At 52.0% G+C, this 16,548-nt stretch overlaps 1 protein-coding gene across 3 annotated transcripts; it reads left to right on the top strand.

Annotated features, from left to right (window-relative positions):
* The first annotated feature begins 2,038 nt into the window (after window positions 1-2,038).
* On the top strand, window positions 2,039-16,340 carry KIF23 (kinesin family member 23). Of its 3 annotated transcripts, XM_027908833.1 has the most exons (24): window positions 2,039-2,124; window positions 2,319-2,382; window positions 2,474-2,602; window positions 3,301-3,406; window positions 3,820-3,956; window positions 4,648-4,757; window positions 5,294-5,464; window positions 6,376-6,417; window positions 6,831-6,943; window positions 7,368-7,489; window positions 8,003-8,105; window positions 8,432-8,511; window positions 8,601-8,720; window positions 9,204-9,363; window positions 10,119-10,286; window positions 10,517-10,674; window positions 10,929-11,102; window positions 11,489-11,665; window positions 11,984-12,277; window positions 13,832-14,062; window positions 14,291-14,373; window positions 14,650-14,731; window positions 15,015-15,085; window positions 15,720-16,340. In XM_027908833.1, exons 1-24 carry the CDS (start codon window positions 2,114-2,116, stop codon window positions 15,733-15,735), a joined length of 2,922 nt encoding a protein of 973 aa, XP_027764634.1. In that variant the 5' UTR covers window positions 2,039-2,113; the 3' UTR covers window positions 15,736-16,340. The 3 variants fall into 3 exon arrangements, with proteins under 3 accessions (XP_027764634.1, XP_027764632.1, XP_027764633.1); XM_027908831.1 differs by lacking the exon at window positions 6,376-6,417; XM_027908832.1 differs by lacking the exon at window positions 6,376-6,417 and having other exon boundaries at window positions 2,054-2,124; window positions 2,322-2,382.
* Window positions 16,341-16,548: the final 208 nt, after the last annotated feature.

Consider the following 16,548-nt stretch of genomic DNA (forward strand, 5'->3'; position numbering starts at 1 on the left):
CTGTTGGATGAGGGGTTGGGATGGGGGGGTCCAGGAGGGTGAACCACCAGCAGAGCAGGGAGTGGCATCTGGGCAGGATTTGGGATTAAATACCCAGGGGATCAAACCCCTGGGATTTTAAAGCATTCCCAGGGTTATCCCTCTGCTCCTGCTCCTTGCTTCCCTTTCCTGCTGCTCCTGAATTTTCCAGGCACAGAGCCTGGAGGTCTCAGCCTGATCCAGGTGAAGGAGAGCTCAGCTGGTGGCTCCAGGAATCCAGGGAAAATCCCCTTGGATTTTCCTATAAGAACAAGCAACACTTGTAGGGAATATTATCAATGATACGGGTGTTTAATTAATGTTTTAATTGCCAAGGTAGAACTGATGCACTTTGGAGTGACAACCCAACAGCTCATTAAATATGGGATCATGTGGTTAGACAGGGAATAACTAAATCCTTTGTTTTTGAAAGCTGACCGAGATTTGTGGGAATATTTATAAGCACTGGAATGTAATTGTTTATTTGACAGTTTTATTGCATTAAAAGAGAAAACTAATATAAATCACTGATCCTGATCTGGTTTTTACCCTTTGAGAAGAATATGGCTGGGGGAATGAATCACTTTGGGGATAATTGCTGACAATTGCAGAGTTTATTTACCTTGGGGGCAGTGGGGAGGAATCCAGCTCTGCCTGCAGGACATGGCTTAAGAGCCTGGAAAACCCACGGGAATCACTGCACGGCTTTTCCAGGTCATTTCACTTCTGAACTGAGGGGTTCTCTTCCTCCTCAGCTGAAGGGAATTGTAGGAAAACCGCATTAAAAATCCAACCCTGGGCCATGGAATGCCACGGTCCCACTGGATCCTCTGTCTGTGCACGGGGAGTGGGTGAGGGTTGATCCTGAAGCAGCCAAATTCCTTCCTCAGCTGGACAGAGGCCTCGAAAAATCGATTTAACGTGTGAAATTCTCCTCACGGAAGAAACGAAAACGCCGTGGCAAATTGCGATGAGTCAATAAACAGGGATATTTATTTGCTGGGACGTGTTTTTGTTGTGTGGGTGGCCAACAAATCCCAGCAAAGAGCTGAACTGCAGCACCAAACACGGGGAATATCCCTCAGCCCTGGGGGTTTGGACAGGCTGGGATCGCTGGGAATGTTCAGCTGGAGCAGAGAAGGCTCCAGGGAGACCTGGACACCGAGGGTGGTCCCAGCGGAAAACAGAAGGCAGAGAGTTGGGAATCCTTTGGACTTTTTGCCTCACGGGGATAAACTCACCTGATGTGTTTAATCTGCACCAAACCCGTGAGTCTGTCGTTTAAAAACATTGAGTTCAACCCCCTGGAAGCCTTTGCTGAGGGTTCAACCCCGAGTTACTTCATCCTCCACCCCCATTTCCACATTTCCTCCTCGGGAAGTTTGGGCTTTCGCAAACTTGTTCCACCCGGTTTCTCGCACGTCACAACAGCACACTTGAACCTTCATTTCCCCCTGTGAATTGTTTCAGGTGGGGAGTGAACTGATGGACTGATTTAATTTCGGAATGAACTGATTTACTGATTTAATTCAGGAATTAACTGATGTACTGATTTAATTCAGGAGTGAACTGATTTACTGGTTTAATTCAGGGATGAACTGATTTACTGGTTTCATTCAGGAATTCATTGACTGACTGACTTAATTCGGGAATTCGCTGATTGATTTAATTCGGGAATGAATGGATTGATTTTATTCGGGAATTCTCTCAGTGACTGATTCACCTCCAGGCGTGGCCATAGGGGAGCCCTGGCACTGCGAATTACTGGATTACACCCCTTTTCCTGAGAACTAAGGAAATAAAAAGGGAGATAAGACAGATCCAAGGCCGGACGCAGCCCCAGGCCTGGCGGGGCCGGGCCTCGAACCGGCGGCCTTTGCGATCCTCCCACCGTGTCCAGCAGGGGGCGCCCTCGCCGGGGGGCCGCGCCCCTCGGCGCCGCCATGGCAACGCGGTGCGCGATGACGTCGCCGCGGCCGTGCGCGCTGATTGGCTGGATTTGAACGCGGCGGGCGCGCGGCCGCCGCTCGGACCCGGCGCGGCCCCGATCGCGACCCCCGGGGCGCTGTCGCGACAGCGGCGGGGACAGCGCGACATGAAGGCGGCGTAAGGCCCTCCACAGCCCCCTCCCGGACTTTCCCCTTCCCCTCTCAGGTCCTTCCCCACCCCCGGTTCTCTCCCTCCCTCCCTCCCGGTTCTCCCCTCGTCCCGCTTTCCCCGCACCCAGTTCCCCTCTATCCCCCGGTTTTCTCCTCCTTCCCGGTTCTCTCCCCGCTCACCGCCCCCTCCCTGTCCCGCAGCAGGACCAAGACCCCTCGGCGGCCGAAGAAACCCACGAACCCGGCTCTGAAGGACCCGGTGGGGGTGAGTGCGGGGCGGTGGGTGCGGGTTGGGGGGCTCGTCCCGGGGGGCTCGTCCCGGCCCCGCTGACCGCCCCGGTCCCCCCCACTGCCAGGTTTACTGCCGGGTGCGGCCGCTGAGCCGCGCGGACCACGAGTGCTGCATCGAGGTGATCAACGAGAGCACGGTGCAGATCCACCCGCCCGAGGGGTACCGCGTGTTCCGCAACGGCGAGTACCGAGAGGTAACCGCGGGGGGGTGGGGTGGGGTGGGGGGCCGCATTCCCGCCGGGAATGTGCCCGCACAAACCGCCCGGCCTCGGACACTCCCAGGGATGGGGCAGCAACAGCTTCCCTGTTGGCAGGAATGTTAGGTGGGATGCGGAATAGTCTGGGGAGTTCTCATGAGGAGGGTATAAAGTGATCTATTAAGGCTTAGGTGAAGTGGGAAAAGATTAATTAAAAGTTTGATAAGCTTTTGCTCAAAAACATAACGTTGAGATATTTGCCTGAGAAAGTGTTTTGATCGAAAAAATGACCAGATTTGTCAATAAAAATAAAGCAGCTTGAGAACTGAGGCTGGCCTGGGAAGAGCTTACACTGATGAGATGCTGGAGCAGCTGGACTTTGGCAATTCCCCTGCTCAGTGCTCGTGTGGGTCGTGGTGGGGGCTCAGGGGACACTGGAGCTTTAAACTGCAGGTTCTCTGGCCAGTGAGATCCTTCTGGCCTGCAGCTCTGGGAAATGAGGCTGTTGCTGCTCTGCCCATTTGTTCTCAGAGCAGTTACACTGGAGCAGCCCGTGTTCAAACACTGGTTTAGTCCTAAAGTTGAGTTTTAATTGTTCTGCTCGGCTGTGCGAGGTGTTCTAAGGTGTAAGGCGTGGATGTTTGGACTGCTGGCCATGGAAGTGAAGGCTCAGGATGTGTCTCCTCTCTTGGCAGACACAATATTCCTTTAAGGAAGTGTTTGGCACCCTCGTGGTTCAGAAGGAGGTCTTCGATGTGGTGGCCAAACCTCTGGTGGAGGATCTGATCCGGGGCAAAAATGGTGAGCAACTGCTGGCCTGTGCCACCCTCATGGCCATGATCTCATGGCTCCCGAGGTTCCTTGTCTTCTCAGGGTAAAAAGGGACACCTTCCAGGTTGCTCCAAGCCCCGTCCAGCCTGGCCTTGGACACTTCCAGGGATCCAGGGGCAGCCACAGCTTCCCTGGGCACCCTGTGCCAGGGCCTGCCCACCCTCACACTGACACCACACTGCCTGGTGTGTGTCAGACTCCTCAGCAATGCCCCATTTTTGGCTTCCAAGTGCCCTGTCCCAGAGAAGACAGTGGATAATTCCAGTTGTGCTGATCACTGAGAGCTGCAAACATTTTGGTGGGCTGGAATCCTTGACTGTTCAAAAGCAGCCATTGTTGTTTTTTTTCCCCCCCAAATCCATTTGATTCCACACCTTTCCCAGGTCTCCTCTTCACCTACGGAGTGACAGGCAGTGGGAAGACCCACACCATGACGGGATCTCCTGGGGATGGAGGGCTCCTCCCACGCTGCCTGGACATGATCTTCAACAGCATCGGGCCCTTCCAGGCCAAGAGATTCGTGAGTGGCTTCACTCCCCACTGCTGCTGTGACAGCCCCAAAGCACCAGAGAAGGGCTTTGCTCAAAATGAGTCTGTGACTGAGAAACCAACCAAAACCAGCCCACCCCCTTGAGGTTTGAGGAGCCAGGGCCAAGGAGGCGGCTTGGATGGACATCTCGTGAAGATGTGTGGTCTGGCTGTCCTGGAACTGCTCCTCATTCCTTAATTAACTCTTGAAAAACAATTAGAATAAAAAGAAGAAGAGGAAACTTTCTGAGTTCTGGAGAGAGATTTAGCCACGAGATCCAAAAGCCTCAGGAAAGCTTATCTAAAATCACGGAATCGTTGAGGTTGGCAAAGACCTCCAGGGTCCTGAGTGCAGCCTTTGACTGAACACCACCCTTGTCAACTAGACCAGAGCACAGACCAGTTAGGATAGATGTGAGGCTTTCCTTGTGGTCAAACTTCTGTGGGTTTTTAGTATCTAAATACACTTCAACAGTCCTGGAAGCCTCTTCCCTAGGAGCTTTTATTGAATGCTGTTATTTTGGAAATACCTGTTTTCTATCAGATCCACTTGGCAGACTGAGTGCTAGTGAGGGGCATGGAATTAATTCAAACTAGTTAGTTGCCAGCTTGATCAAATAATTAGTTTTGTTGGTCAACACCTTAAATAATTATTTTTTTTTACTGTCCAATCTTCCTGCCAGGTGTTTAAGCTGGATGACAAGAACGGCGTGGATGTTCAGACTGAGGTTGATGCTCTGTTAGAGCGGCAGAGAAGAGATGCCCTGCCTGTCCCAAAAACTCCATCTGGGAAGTAAGTGACTGTTGGACCACTCAGAGGGAATTTATTTACCATAAATGACATTCTGTTAGTCTGGTTTTAACTTGTCTGGGTGTTTTTGTCCTTCCCTTGGAGAGATGAAAGAAAAATCTCATGGAATCCTGGGTTGGTTTGGGTTGGGAGGGGCCTTAAAGATCATCTCGTTCCAACCCCTGCCACGGGCAGGGCTATTCCTATTAATTAAAAAAATATTAATGGAAAGTGAGTGCATTTCATGGGGTTGGAACAATTACACAATTATTTAGATTAGAAGCCTTAGAATCAGGCAAGAGAAGTTTATTTTGGTGAGTGCAGTGCTGTGGCTTTGAGCAGGAACACTGTGAAGTTCAACCTGGACTCACACAATATCCTGAGCTGGAAGGGGACCCCAGGGATCATCGCAGTCCAGCTGCTGGCCCTGCCCAGGCCAGCCCAAATCCCAGTGTTTTGGTGGATATGGAGCATTCCCATGCTCCAGCCCCTGCCTGGGCTGATTCCTGGGCTCCCACAGTCACCCCCTGTCTCCGCAGGCGCCACCTGGATCCCGAGTTTGCCGACATGATCAACGTCCAGGACCACTGCAAGGTGGAGGACGTGGATGAGGACAATGTCTACAGTGTCTTTGTGTCCTACATCGAGATCTACAACAACTACATCTACGACCTCCTGGAGGAGGCTCCCTTCGAGCCCATCAAACCCAAGTGAGTGTGGGGATCCTGCTCTTCCTGCTCCAGCCAGGCTTTTGCAGGAGCTCCACCGGGTCTTTGTGGCTGTAGGCTTGGGGAGTCTGGCTCAAGCCACAAGAATCCTTAAAAAAATCCCGTGGAAAGGTGATGGCAAAGGAGTCCAGACAGGAATATTTCGGTGTGCCAAGTACTGGTGCTTGCTGTGACTCGCTGCTCCTTCCTCATCACAGTGGGGGATTGATTAGCAAATATTTAATTAGGTGGGCAGTGGTGTTGTGTCCCTCTGAGATCCCAAATCCAGTCCTGCTGTTCTGAGCAGGTGACTGCAGCTGGGAGCAACCATTCCACAGCTGACCTTTTTTTCCATGGAAACAGAGATTGGGTGCAAAATGCTGTTTCCTTGCTCCATAGTTAATCCACATTTGTATATTATTCCACCTGATGGCAGAAATTCCCATAAACCCAGCAGTGAATTGTCTCCCAAATGAAATGATGCATGTTTCTGCAAAGGTGTGTGGACTTGGCTGATGTCTAAAATTGGTAAATCTTGACACCAGCAGGGGAAAAAAAAAAAATCTGCAAATTGGTCTTTGAATACGTTTATTTAAATTCTAAATCCATTCAAGGAGCCCATCAGCACATGTGTTAATTAAAGAGCTGGCTGATTTACAAAGACCAGCTAGAGCAAAGCAGGCTGTGTCTCTCCAACATCAAGAGCTGTCTCCAGGGCACTGGTCTGAAGAGGGTTTGAATGTCTGTGAAGGCTTTGGAAACAATGACATTAGTGCTGCGCTTCTGCCCGAAAACCAGCCTAGGAAGACTCTTGGCTTGTTTCTGTTTGGGGAAGCTGCAGTGTGTTATGTGTGGAGAGATTTTTAGGCACAAACCGCAATGACTTAATGTTTTTACCCCTGTTTTCTCGGTAGGTGGAACAGTTGCAACACCCCTGTGCGAAATGGAGACTTTATGTATGTGCACAGCCTATTATTGCCACTATCAAAGTGCCACTTTCCTCCAGTAGAAGCAGAAAATAGACTGATTCCCTGCCTCTTCTTGCTTTACTAGCGAACACTGAGTGCTGTCAAAGCCCCCCTGCTTCTGTGTGCATGTAGAAAAGCAGTAGCTGCCACCAAAGCAATGATTCCCAGCAGAAATGCAATTAAACGTAGCTGCTCAATTAAAGCAGTAGCTGAAGTGTCACTAATCTTGGCTGGGTGTGTGTCCGTGTCCTTGTGTTTCCTCTTCCATCCTCTGTGCAGATAATCCACATAGTCACTCTGAATTTTGCACTTGAACATGATTTGCATGACAATGATGTACAGAAAACTATTCTAATGGGGTTTTTTTTGTCTGTTTGTTTTATTTCCTCGTTGTCCCAAAGACCTCCCCAGTCCAAAATGCTCCGGGAGGACCAGAACCACAACATGTACGTCACGGGCTGCACAGAGGTGGAGGTGAAGTCCACGGAGGAAGCTTTTGAAGTGTTTTGGAGAGGTAAATCTTCCAGAACCCGACGCAGGTCACAGAATCCTGGAATGGTTTGGGTTGGAAGGAGCTTAAACGTTGTCCAGTTCCAACTGGACACCTGGACCAGGTTGCTCCAAGTCCCATCCAACCTGGCCTTGGGCGCTTTCCAGGGATGTGGAGTCCACAACCTCCCACCTAGAGCAGGTTGCTCCAAGCCCTGCCCACCCTGGCTTTGAGCACTTGCAGGGATGTGGAGTCCACGAGCTCCCTGGGCACCTGTTCCTCACCCCCCTTCCAGTACAGAATTCCTTCCCAGTATCCCGTGCAGCCCTTCCCTCCTCCCCCCTGAGGCCGCTCCTTCCCGCTCCGGTGCTGGAGGCAGAGTCGGCTTTGCCAGGTGGGAATTCCTTTAACCAAAGTCCTGCCGTGTGGGGTGTGCCGTGCCCCGCAGGTCAGAAGAAGAGGCGCATCGCCAACACGCAGCTGAACCGCGAGTCCAGCCGCTCCCACAGCGTCTTCATCATCAAACTGGCCCAGGCCCCGCTGGACGCGGACGGGGACAACGTCCTGCAGGTGAGCCCCGAGCAGCTGAGCCCAGCAGAGCCCTGCGTGGGGCTGTTAGAAAAGGTGCTGAGCCTTGGAAAACCCTTCCCGTGTCTTAAATTCCCAGGGGACAGAATTCATCTCCTTTTTGTACTGAAAATAAGGCCTTAAGATCACAGACTCTGCTGGCTGTGTGGGGAAGGACCCACAAGGATCGTCGAGTCCATCTCCTGGCCCTGCATGTGAAGGGTGGAGCTGCTGATTCCTTTGGTTTTCACCCCTTTTCCTTTGCTAGGAATGTAAAATCTGGAGGGTTTGGATGAGGACAAGTTCCTCCTGTGGGCCAGGACACAAGGGAGCTGCTAAACTTCCCAGGAAAAGCTGGTGGTGCCCAGGCCTTGGGCTGTAAAACCACCCTCTGACCTTATTTAAGGGCTCAACGTGTATTATTTTGAAGTGTTCATGCTGCTTTGGGGGGTGGGATGTCCCCCCCACGCCTTTTGAAGGAACATAGGGGTGATTATCCTTTGTTTCCTGTGCCAGGAGAAGGAACAGATCACTCTGAGCCAGCTGTCCCTGGTGGATCTGGCTGGAAGTGAGAGAACCAACAGGACAAAAGCCGAGGGGAACAGGCTGCGAGAAGCAGGTGGGAAGCACCTTTAGGCACCCTGCTGATTGCTGTGCTAATTATGCTCCCATTAGTCTTGTCTCCCGGTAGAGACATCCCGGGAAGAACTGAAGTGCTGTGTTGTGATGATCAATTACCTGATTTGATGACCTGAAATCCTGGGGTTTGGAAACCACAAGTTTCCAGCAGCACTTGTTCTGCCCCTTCAGTTAATTGGAGCAGTTATCTGTAACAAACAGAACCCAGGGCAGGCAATTCATCCTCCAAGAAACTGCTACATAGTTTGGGAACGTGATCCAAGTGGCTGCTTACGGAGTTTTTGCTCTGCCTTTGGGTTTTTTCAGGTAACATCAACCAGTCACTGATGACGTTGAGGACCTGCATCGAAGTTCTGCGGGAAAACCAGTTGTACGGGACAAACAAGGTGTGGAGCCCTCAGCCCGTCATCCTGTCCTTTGATGGAGACCTGAAGTGATGAAAACTTGCTAAAGCCTCCCTGTGCTTTATTTTCAGATGGTTCCCTACAGAGATTCCAAACTGACTCATCTCTTCAAGAACTATTTTGACGGAGAGGGGAAGGTCCGGATGATCGTGTGTGTCAACCCCAAAGCTGAGGACTACGAGGAGAGCCTGGTAACCCCCCTGAACAGCTTATTGCAGTCCCTCCTGCTCCTTTCTTCGCATTCTCCACTCAGTTCTTGTGCTTAAATAGATAAGAAGAATTACTATTTTTTTTGTTTCAGCACTTAAGGTAATCAGTTATAGTTTTGTAGGGTAAAATCGTATTTTTCCTCTTAAAATTACAACTGCTACTTGCCTGTGAAGCAGGGATGGTTTCACTTATTTAGAGAATTATAAAGAGCCACGTTTAGGTGTTAAACCCCTGCTATGACAGCACTAACAGGAATCTGAGCTGTCTGCACAAGGGTTCGTGTCTCCTTGGGGCTTGAGCTCTGTGACAAGTTGCTGGGAAGGCTTCTGGGTGCTCCCCATCAGAATCCCCAACGGGAACTCCTCGAGCTTGGAGCTGGACAATGTCTCCTCTCACGTTTTACTGCCCCAAGAGCCCTTTCAGCGCCGGAGTGACGTGTTCTGGTGGCTCTCCTGTCCCTGCAGCAGGTGATGCGCTTTGCAGAGATGACCCAGGAGGTGGAGGTGGCCAGGCCCGTGGACAGACCCCTGTGTGGCCTCACCCCCGGCCGGCGCTTCCGCAACCAGGCCTTCCGAGAGGAGCTGGCCAGGAAGCTGGAGCTCAGGGGGGGCCCGCTTGGGGGGGGTGAGTACTGAGTGTGGGGGGCAGCCTGGGAGAAATGGGGGTCACCTGCACAGGAGAAGGATCCAGGGACACCCTTCCAGGGAATGGGAATGACATAAAGGGCTGATGACCCATCCCTGGAAATGTCCAAGGCCGGGTTGGATGGGGCTTGGAGCAACCTGGGCTGGTGGAAGGTGTCCCTGCCCATGGCGGGGGGTGGGACTGGATCATCTTTGAGATCCTTTCTCTTTGAGAACCATCCCATAATTCTCTGGTTACAGCACAGCTAAAAGCTGTTTTAAAACAAATTCTTTGGGCCTTGAAAGTGCAAAAGGAGCTTCAGTGACCTGTTGGTTGGGAGCCCTCTGTGCTGTGGGAGCTGCTCCTTCCTTACTGCCTGTGGTACAAACACAGTCACTGTGCAAGCCTGAAGGAATCCTCTGTTATTGGGGGTGACTCCATGGTCCCATTATTGCAGCTCCTGGAAGGAAATTGTGCTGAGGACGATGCTTTTGGTGTTTCTACATGTTTGTAGGGTCAGCTTTAGAAATCCAGAGTTGCCTGGAGGTTTTGTGAAGCAATGAATTGAGAATGACACATTTAATCTTCGCTCAGCACTGTCAGCTCTTCTGAAAACCTACAGCTCTCTTCAGTTATTCCCAGTTCTGCCTGCTCCATGATCCTGTGGAGTGAATGCTCGGGGGGGGTGTGTTATCCACTGGAATTCTGCTGTCCTGTAACTTGCTGACAGACTTTCTTGCCTCTCAACCTTGCAGAAACAGAAGAGCCATCTGTGGCAGAAATGCTTCTGCAGAACTTCCCCCCGCTGCCCTCGTGTGAGCTCCTGGACATCAACGACGACCAAACCCTCCCCAAGCTCATCGAGGCCCTGGAGCAGCGCCACAAAATGAGGCAGATGTTGTCAGAGGAGTTTGCCAAAAATGGTAAGAATTCCAACATCAGGACGGAGCTTTGATTTTTTGGGGCCCTTATTGCTCCTCGAGGCTCCCTTCTGTACCCCCAGGAAATAATGATCTTGTCTGGGTGGATCATTTCACCCCTTTTTTGAGGTCATTAAAGAGCTGGTGGCTTTGAGTTGGGAGGAGAAAAGCAGAACTGCTTTGGGTGTTGTGGAGATCAGGGGAGAAGGTGAAACATCTCCATTCTCTTCCAGTGCTTGCCTTTAAAACAATGCTGCAGGAGTTTGACTCCAGTGTCTTATCCAAGGAACACTATATCCAAGGAAAGCTGTCTGAGAAGGAGAAAACAATCGCAGGGCAGAGAACGGAGCTGGAACGCCTGGAGAAGAAGATTAAAACCTTGGAATACAAGGTCAGTTTGGGCATTTTCAAGCACAGACCACATTTTTTTATGCACAGCTCGGCAGAAGTTGCTGGATATTGGAAACAAGATAAAAAAGGATTTTGTGGGGAACTTCACTGAATATTTTTTGGCTTTTTTAGCATGTTAAGATGGGCAATGTATAATTTGAAATGTGTATTTACATTGTCATATAACTGGCAGTTTGGGGCTCAGATGGTTGTGTTACTAAGAAATGTATCCAAATCCTTGCTGTCTTCCTGCAGATTGAGATTTTGGAGAAAACTGCCACAATTTATGAGGAGGACAAGAGGAATCTCCAGCAGGAACTGGAAAGCAAGAGCCAGAAGCTGCAGCGTCAGGCATCGGACAAGAGGAGGCTGGAGGCCAGGCTGCAGGGAATGGTGGCAGAGACCACCATGAAATGGGAGAAGGAGTGTGTAAGTGCTCTGCTGTGTCCTTTCCACTTCCATGGAGGTGGGATGTGCACACTTCAATAGCTGGAAACTGTTCCTTTGGGCTTGGGCCACCCTTGGGGAGTGATTCTGCTCCCAGGGAACAGGGACAGGAGGAGAGGGAACGGCCTCCAACTGTGCCAGGGGAGGGGGAGGTTGGACATCAGCAGGAATTTCTCCATGGAAAGGGCTGGCAGGGGCTGCCCAGGGAGGTTGGTGGAGTTCCCACCCCTGGAGGTGTCCAAGGAAGGCCTGGACTGGTGGGGATCAGTGACAGGTTGGACTCGATGACCTTGGAGGTCTTTTCCAACCCCAATAATTCCGTGTTTTCCTGCGAAGTACTTGATGCTTTCCCTGCCTGGTCCTTGCAGGAGCGTCGTGTGGCAGCGAAGCAGCTGGAGATGCAGAACAAGCTGTGGGTGAAGGATGAAAAGCTGAAGCAGCTGAAGGCCATTGTCACTGAGCCCAAGGAGAAGCCAGAGAGGCCCTCGAGGGAGAGGGACCGAGAGAAGGCTGTGCAGAGATCCCTGTCACCTCCCCCAGTGCCTGTAAGTTGCCTCCTAACACTAACTGACACAGGGAAAAGCATATTTTAAGGATGAAGTGCAGGTTAGAAAGTAGTTCCCAGGCCCAGAATCTGAGTAGCTGCAACTGCCTTTGAATTCTTTGTGTCCTGTGTTTACCTGTGCTCCCACCTCCTGCTGCTGCTCCAGTGAGACAACACCTGAATCTTCGCTGTCACTGCAGCACTGCCCTCACCCAGCTGAGTTCTCTCTCTGCACATTGCCAGCATTCCCTGTTCACTGCTCTAGGAGTCGTGTGGTGTGTGTTCACGTGTTCACTAACTCCTCTCCCCTTCTCTGCAGGGCTCTAGTCCCTTTGCTCAGGGGGGGCACAGCCAGCGCCTCGCCAGCCCCCCGCAGGGGCCCAGACGGTCTAACTCCTGTAGCAGCATTTCTGTGGCCTCCTGTGTCCTGGAGTGGGAGCAGAAAACCCCTTCTCACAAGCAGAGCACTTCTTATGCCAGGACTAAGCAAGAGACAGAGCCAAGTAGAGGCTGTAACAGCTCCCACAGAAGGAGAGGCATGTGCTGGACTGGAGTCCTTGAGGTGCCCAGGCCCAGAGAGGAGCTAGAGATAGAAGAGGATCACTGCTGCAGGGTTAGTGCTGCTCCCTCCACAGCTCAGCCTAGCGGGGCTTAGTCTGGCTTAGAGCTCTGCTGCCTTGAGCACCCCTGATGTAGAGTAGAGCTTTCCCCTGACTGTTCCTCCCAGGCTGGTGCTGCTCCCAGACAGCCTGGCTGCTCTCTCTGACCTCTTGGTGTTCAGATCCTGCTCAGACCTCGAGTCTGTGTTAGTCTGGCCTGGCCAGGCTCCTCCTCGAGCTCTGAGTGTCCCTGTGCTTTCCCTCGTGCCTGTCTCCTCCAATCCTTCCTCCTGCACTTGCCAAGGCCTGTTTGGGCAGCTTAAGGTGGTCTGGAAATGGTGCTTGGATAAACATCCCACCTGCGACTCAGCTGGGACTCTCTCACAAGGCTCTTCCCTCATTTCCATGTCTGCACTGAAAATGGGGGCTCTGATTACACTGATTTCCACCAAACTGCTGCCTATAAATGATTATCAGTGGTGGCACCACTGTCACAGTGGCTCAGGTAAATCTGAGAGGGTTGTACAAGTTTGTCATGGCATCATTCATTTTTGAGAGTGTTCCCAAACTTCTCCCAGAGCATTCCAATTCTTTATTTATTTGTATTTGTTTAAATGGAAGATTTTTGCCGAAGGGCACATTTCCCTGTATATGTTTAAATTTAAGAAGTGCTTTTAGACCTGTAAGAGGTTTATCTGTGCAGGGCACAGCCAAAGAAAGTGTAGTGGTTGCTCATCAGCAGGTGGGATTTGCATCCATGGCTTTGGGTTGTGCAAGGATTGGGAGGCCTCCAAAATTACTGTGTAACTGGAACAGGCTCTGCAAATCCTCTTTCAAAAGCCCATTCCAAGACTTTGTTCTGATTTTCCCGAGCACCTGACAATAATTCTCATGCTCATGAGATGCAGTAGAGGAGCTCCAGTCATTTCCCATGGATTTCCAATGGCTGAGTTCAGAGCAGTAGCACAGGGAATGCTTCCTGTGCTCTGTGGACCCAGAAGTGCTGGGAATCCATCCTTCAGAGGGGCTGGGAATCTGGATTGAGGATGGATTTGCTTGCTTTGCTACCTCCCAATTACATTTTGGATCACGAATGGATCCATGGAGACACAGATTCCTCTTTTCTGGTTGGTTAAGATATCCATAAATCTTAGACTGTCCCGAGTTGGATGGGATCCAACTCCAGGCCCTGCACAGGATCCCAGCAATCCCACCCTGTGCCTGGGAGTGTTGTCCAAACGCTCCTGGAGCTCTGGCAGGTTTGAGGCTGTGACCACTGCCCTGGGGAGCTGTCCCAGTGTGGACAGAGCAGGACAAGCCCTCCTTGGACCGGCTGGTGATGGAAATCTGGGAGGAGATCACCACACACAGATTTCCTCCTCGAGGAAACTTCACTGAGTGTGGAATCCAACAGTGCTAAAACACCCCAAGAAATAGGAACTGGCACAGAATATTCCATTCTACCCTCCTGCCAGGCTCCTGGAGCCTGCCAGGGTCCAACCTGAGGGCACTTTGGGAGCAGAGCTGCGGGTCCCCTGGGTGATTTCCCTTCTCCTGCCTGTCCCCAGAACGCGCCCCCCGTGCGGCTCCGGCACCGCCGCTCGCGCTCGGCCGGGGAGCGCTGGGTGGACCACAAGCCCCCCTCCAACGTGCCCACGGACACGGTGCTGCAGCCCCACGTGCCCCACGCCATCACCGTGGCCACGGCCAGCGAGAAGGCCCTGGCCAAGTGCGACAAGTACATGCTGACACACCAGGAGCTGGCCTCCGACGGAGAGATCGAAACCAAACTCATCAAGGTGAGGCGGCTCCTCCCCGGAAAACTCGGCCCAAAACCTCTTCCTGGCAGTTTGCTTGGAAAAGGGAATGTTGGACTCGACCCACTAGGAGTTGGTTTGCTCTGGGGGTCCTGCAGGGGACAAATAATGGGAGGAGCATAACTGTGCCCACGTTTCCTTGCACTGAGGTTTTTGGGGGAGTCTTGCCCTGCTGAGCTGACAGTTCATTGTCTCTGCTCCGGGTTCCAGGGGGATGTTTTCAAAACCAGGGGTGGTGGCCAAGCTGTGCAGTTCACTGACATCGAGACCCTGAAGCAGGAATCTCCCACTGGGTGAGTTGGGCCTTTCATTTTGGGCTCTGGGGGTGTGGAACTCCAGGAGTGCTCATGGAACCACTTCTGGCCCCAGTGATCCAAGAGGAAGTTGTAGCCTCCAGCTTGAAATCATACAAATGTAACTTGGGAGGCTCTGCATGCTGAAAGGGCTTTTAGGGCTGGTTTGCTGCTGAGGGAAAGGTTTATTTTGGAAGCATGGAATGGGCAGATCCTCGTGCACAGGAGGGCCGAGTCACAGGGGCTTTGTGCTCTTCCCACACGTTCCTGTCCCAGGCGGAAGCGACGCTCGTCCCCTTCCCATCCTGACCCCCTGGGAGAGGCTGCAGACTCGGAGTGGACTGATGTGGAAACCAGGGTAAGATAACAGGGAAAAGGGGAACACTGGTGGTCATGGGATCTGGGAGGGGTTGGGTTGGAAGGCACCCTAAATCTCATCCTGTTCCCCCTGGGATGGTGTCCATGAGCAGGGACACCTTCTACTAGCCCAGGTTGCTCCAACCCCCATCCGACCTGGCCTGGAACATTCCAGGGATGGGGAGTCCAAAACCTCTCTGGGCAATGATCTGGATGAGAATTTGGGATAATGCTGAGCTGGGGGGTGGTGGGAGCAGCAGAGCCTGATCTGTGTGTGTTCCCAGTGTTCCGTGGCAGTGGAGATGAGGGCGGGATCAGCACTTGGACCTGGATATCAGCACCACGCTCAGCCCAAGTGAGTGCTCCTGGGGGGCTCATTCCCTCTCCTGATAACTCCTAAAATTAGGGAGCTTCTCCTTCTCCCTGACCTCGCTGCCCTTCCCACTTCAGGCTTGGATTCCCGACTGGAATAGGGTTAGGGATGGCAGGGAGAACTCCCTGTGTGATTGCTGAGGCCCCCACTAAGGAGCCACGGGCTCCAATCATATTGGAGGAAACTTCCCTCTTTTCCAGTGGAACAGCCCTGGAGAATTCAGCCTGTGCTGGGGCGTGGTGGCATCAGTGGCAGTCACAGCTGTGTCTGCAGGTTCACCAAATCTCCAGCACAAATCCAAATAATCCCTCAGTTCCCAAGGCTGGGGACAACACGTGAGTGCCCTGCCCAGCTCAGGGCCACGCCCTCTCTCCTGGGGGTTGGGGTGGAGCTTGTAGCTGTTTTAACTTATAAATAATTGAAATAAGATTTCGGTTTAAGTTCCCCAAAAAAGTAAAATTCAGGTGTTTCTGGGGTTAAATGTTGCACCTCGTAGCACAGGAGGGATGTGAGGCTCAAAGGTGCTGAAAACAGGGAAACTGGGTGGGTGCTGCTCCTAAAGCTGCTGTGGGTGAGCTCTGACAGGTGTTTGTGGCTCTTCCCTTTCCTGTTTTAGGCGAAGAAAGCCCTGAATTTCTGCTGGAATTGCCCTGGATTTTGCCAGGCCGATGGATTATCTGCTGCCAACGTCACATGTCACAGACCCTGCTTTGTCCTCACTCCAGGCTGGTGGTGTTAGGGTGGCCTGTGCTAGCAAATGGTTCCATGGGTGCTTCCTGTGATCCCAAAGAAGCTTCTTACGGATGTGTATATTTTCCATAGATTTAGGGGGGTTCTGCCAACGTGCCTCTGGAATTCCAGGCACCTTCTGCCTCACGTATGGAGCTGTATCTTTACAGCCCTGTGCCACAGGGCTTCTGCCTTGTGGATTTTTCCAGCTTTTCCATTCCACACTCCAGATCCATCTCTCCTGGTCACTCTCCCTCCCCTCAGGGCCTCTGTTCTGAGGAGGCCCAAAGGCTGCTATGGATTTAGTGCTGCACTTTAAGGGTGTTTTTAGGCCATTTCCTGTTTTATTGTAACCAGCAACAGCTTGGGAATATGAATTCCTCCTTGAAAGAATGACCCTTGAGTATTTAAGGTGTAAATCAGCCCCTTGAAACGTGCCAGTGTTCCCAGGAACAGAAATCCCGAGGTGAGCAGTGGGCACTTGGCATCAGCCCCCCGTTGTGTCGTGCCAGTGTTTGACATCTGGAGGGAAGGAAAGGGAGAGGGGCATTTCCTCACAGCTGTGCTGAGAAGTTTCTCTGTGTGTCTCTGCAAACGTGTTAAAATAAATCCTTTTACTCCAAATGCTCTTCCAAACCCCGTTGTGGTTGGTTGGGGCAGTGGCTGAGGGAGCCCCACAGCTCCTGCCTGTGTCCTGTCTGAAGGAATCCACTCTG

This window comes from Empidonax traillii, unplaced genomic scaffold (assembly GCF_003031625.1).
Source record: "Empidonax traillii isolate 1590-97213 ecotype Southwest subspecies unplaced genomic scaffold, ASM303162v1 scaffold1856:size61439, whole genome shotgun sequence".
Taxonomy (NCBI): Eukaryota; Metazoa; Chordata; class Aves; order Passeriformes; family Tyrannidae; genus Empidonax; species Empidonax traillii.

What these genes read in the sequence shown, in the direction of transcription:
- KIF23 (XM_027908833.1), top strand. An exon ending in AGAGGAGTTTGCCAAAAATG is followed by an intron (nt 10,287 to 10,516) that starts GTAAGAATTCCA and finishes ATTCTCTTCCAG; the next exon opens with TGCTTGCCTTTAAAACAATG. An exon ending in GGACTGATGTGGAAACCAGG is followed by an intron (nt 14,732 to 15,014) that starts GTAAGATAACAG and finishes GTGTGTTCCCAG; the next exon opens with TGTTCCGTGGCAGTGGAGAT.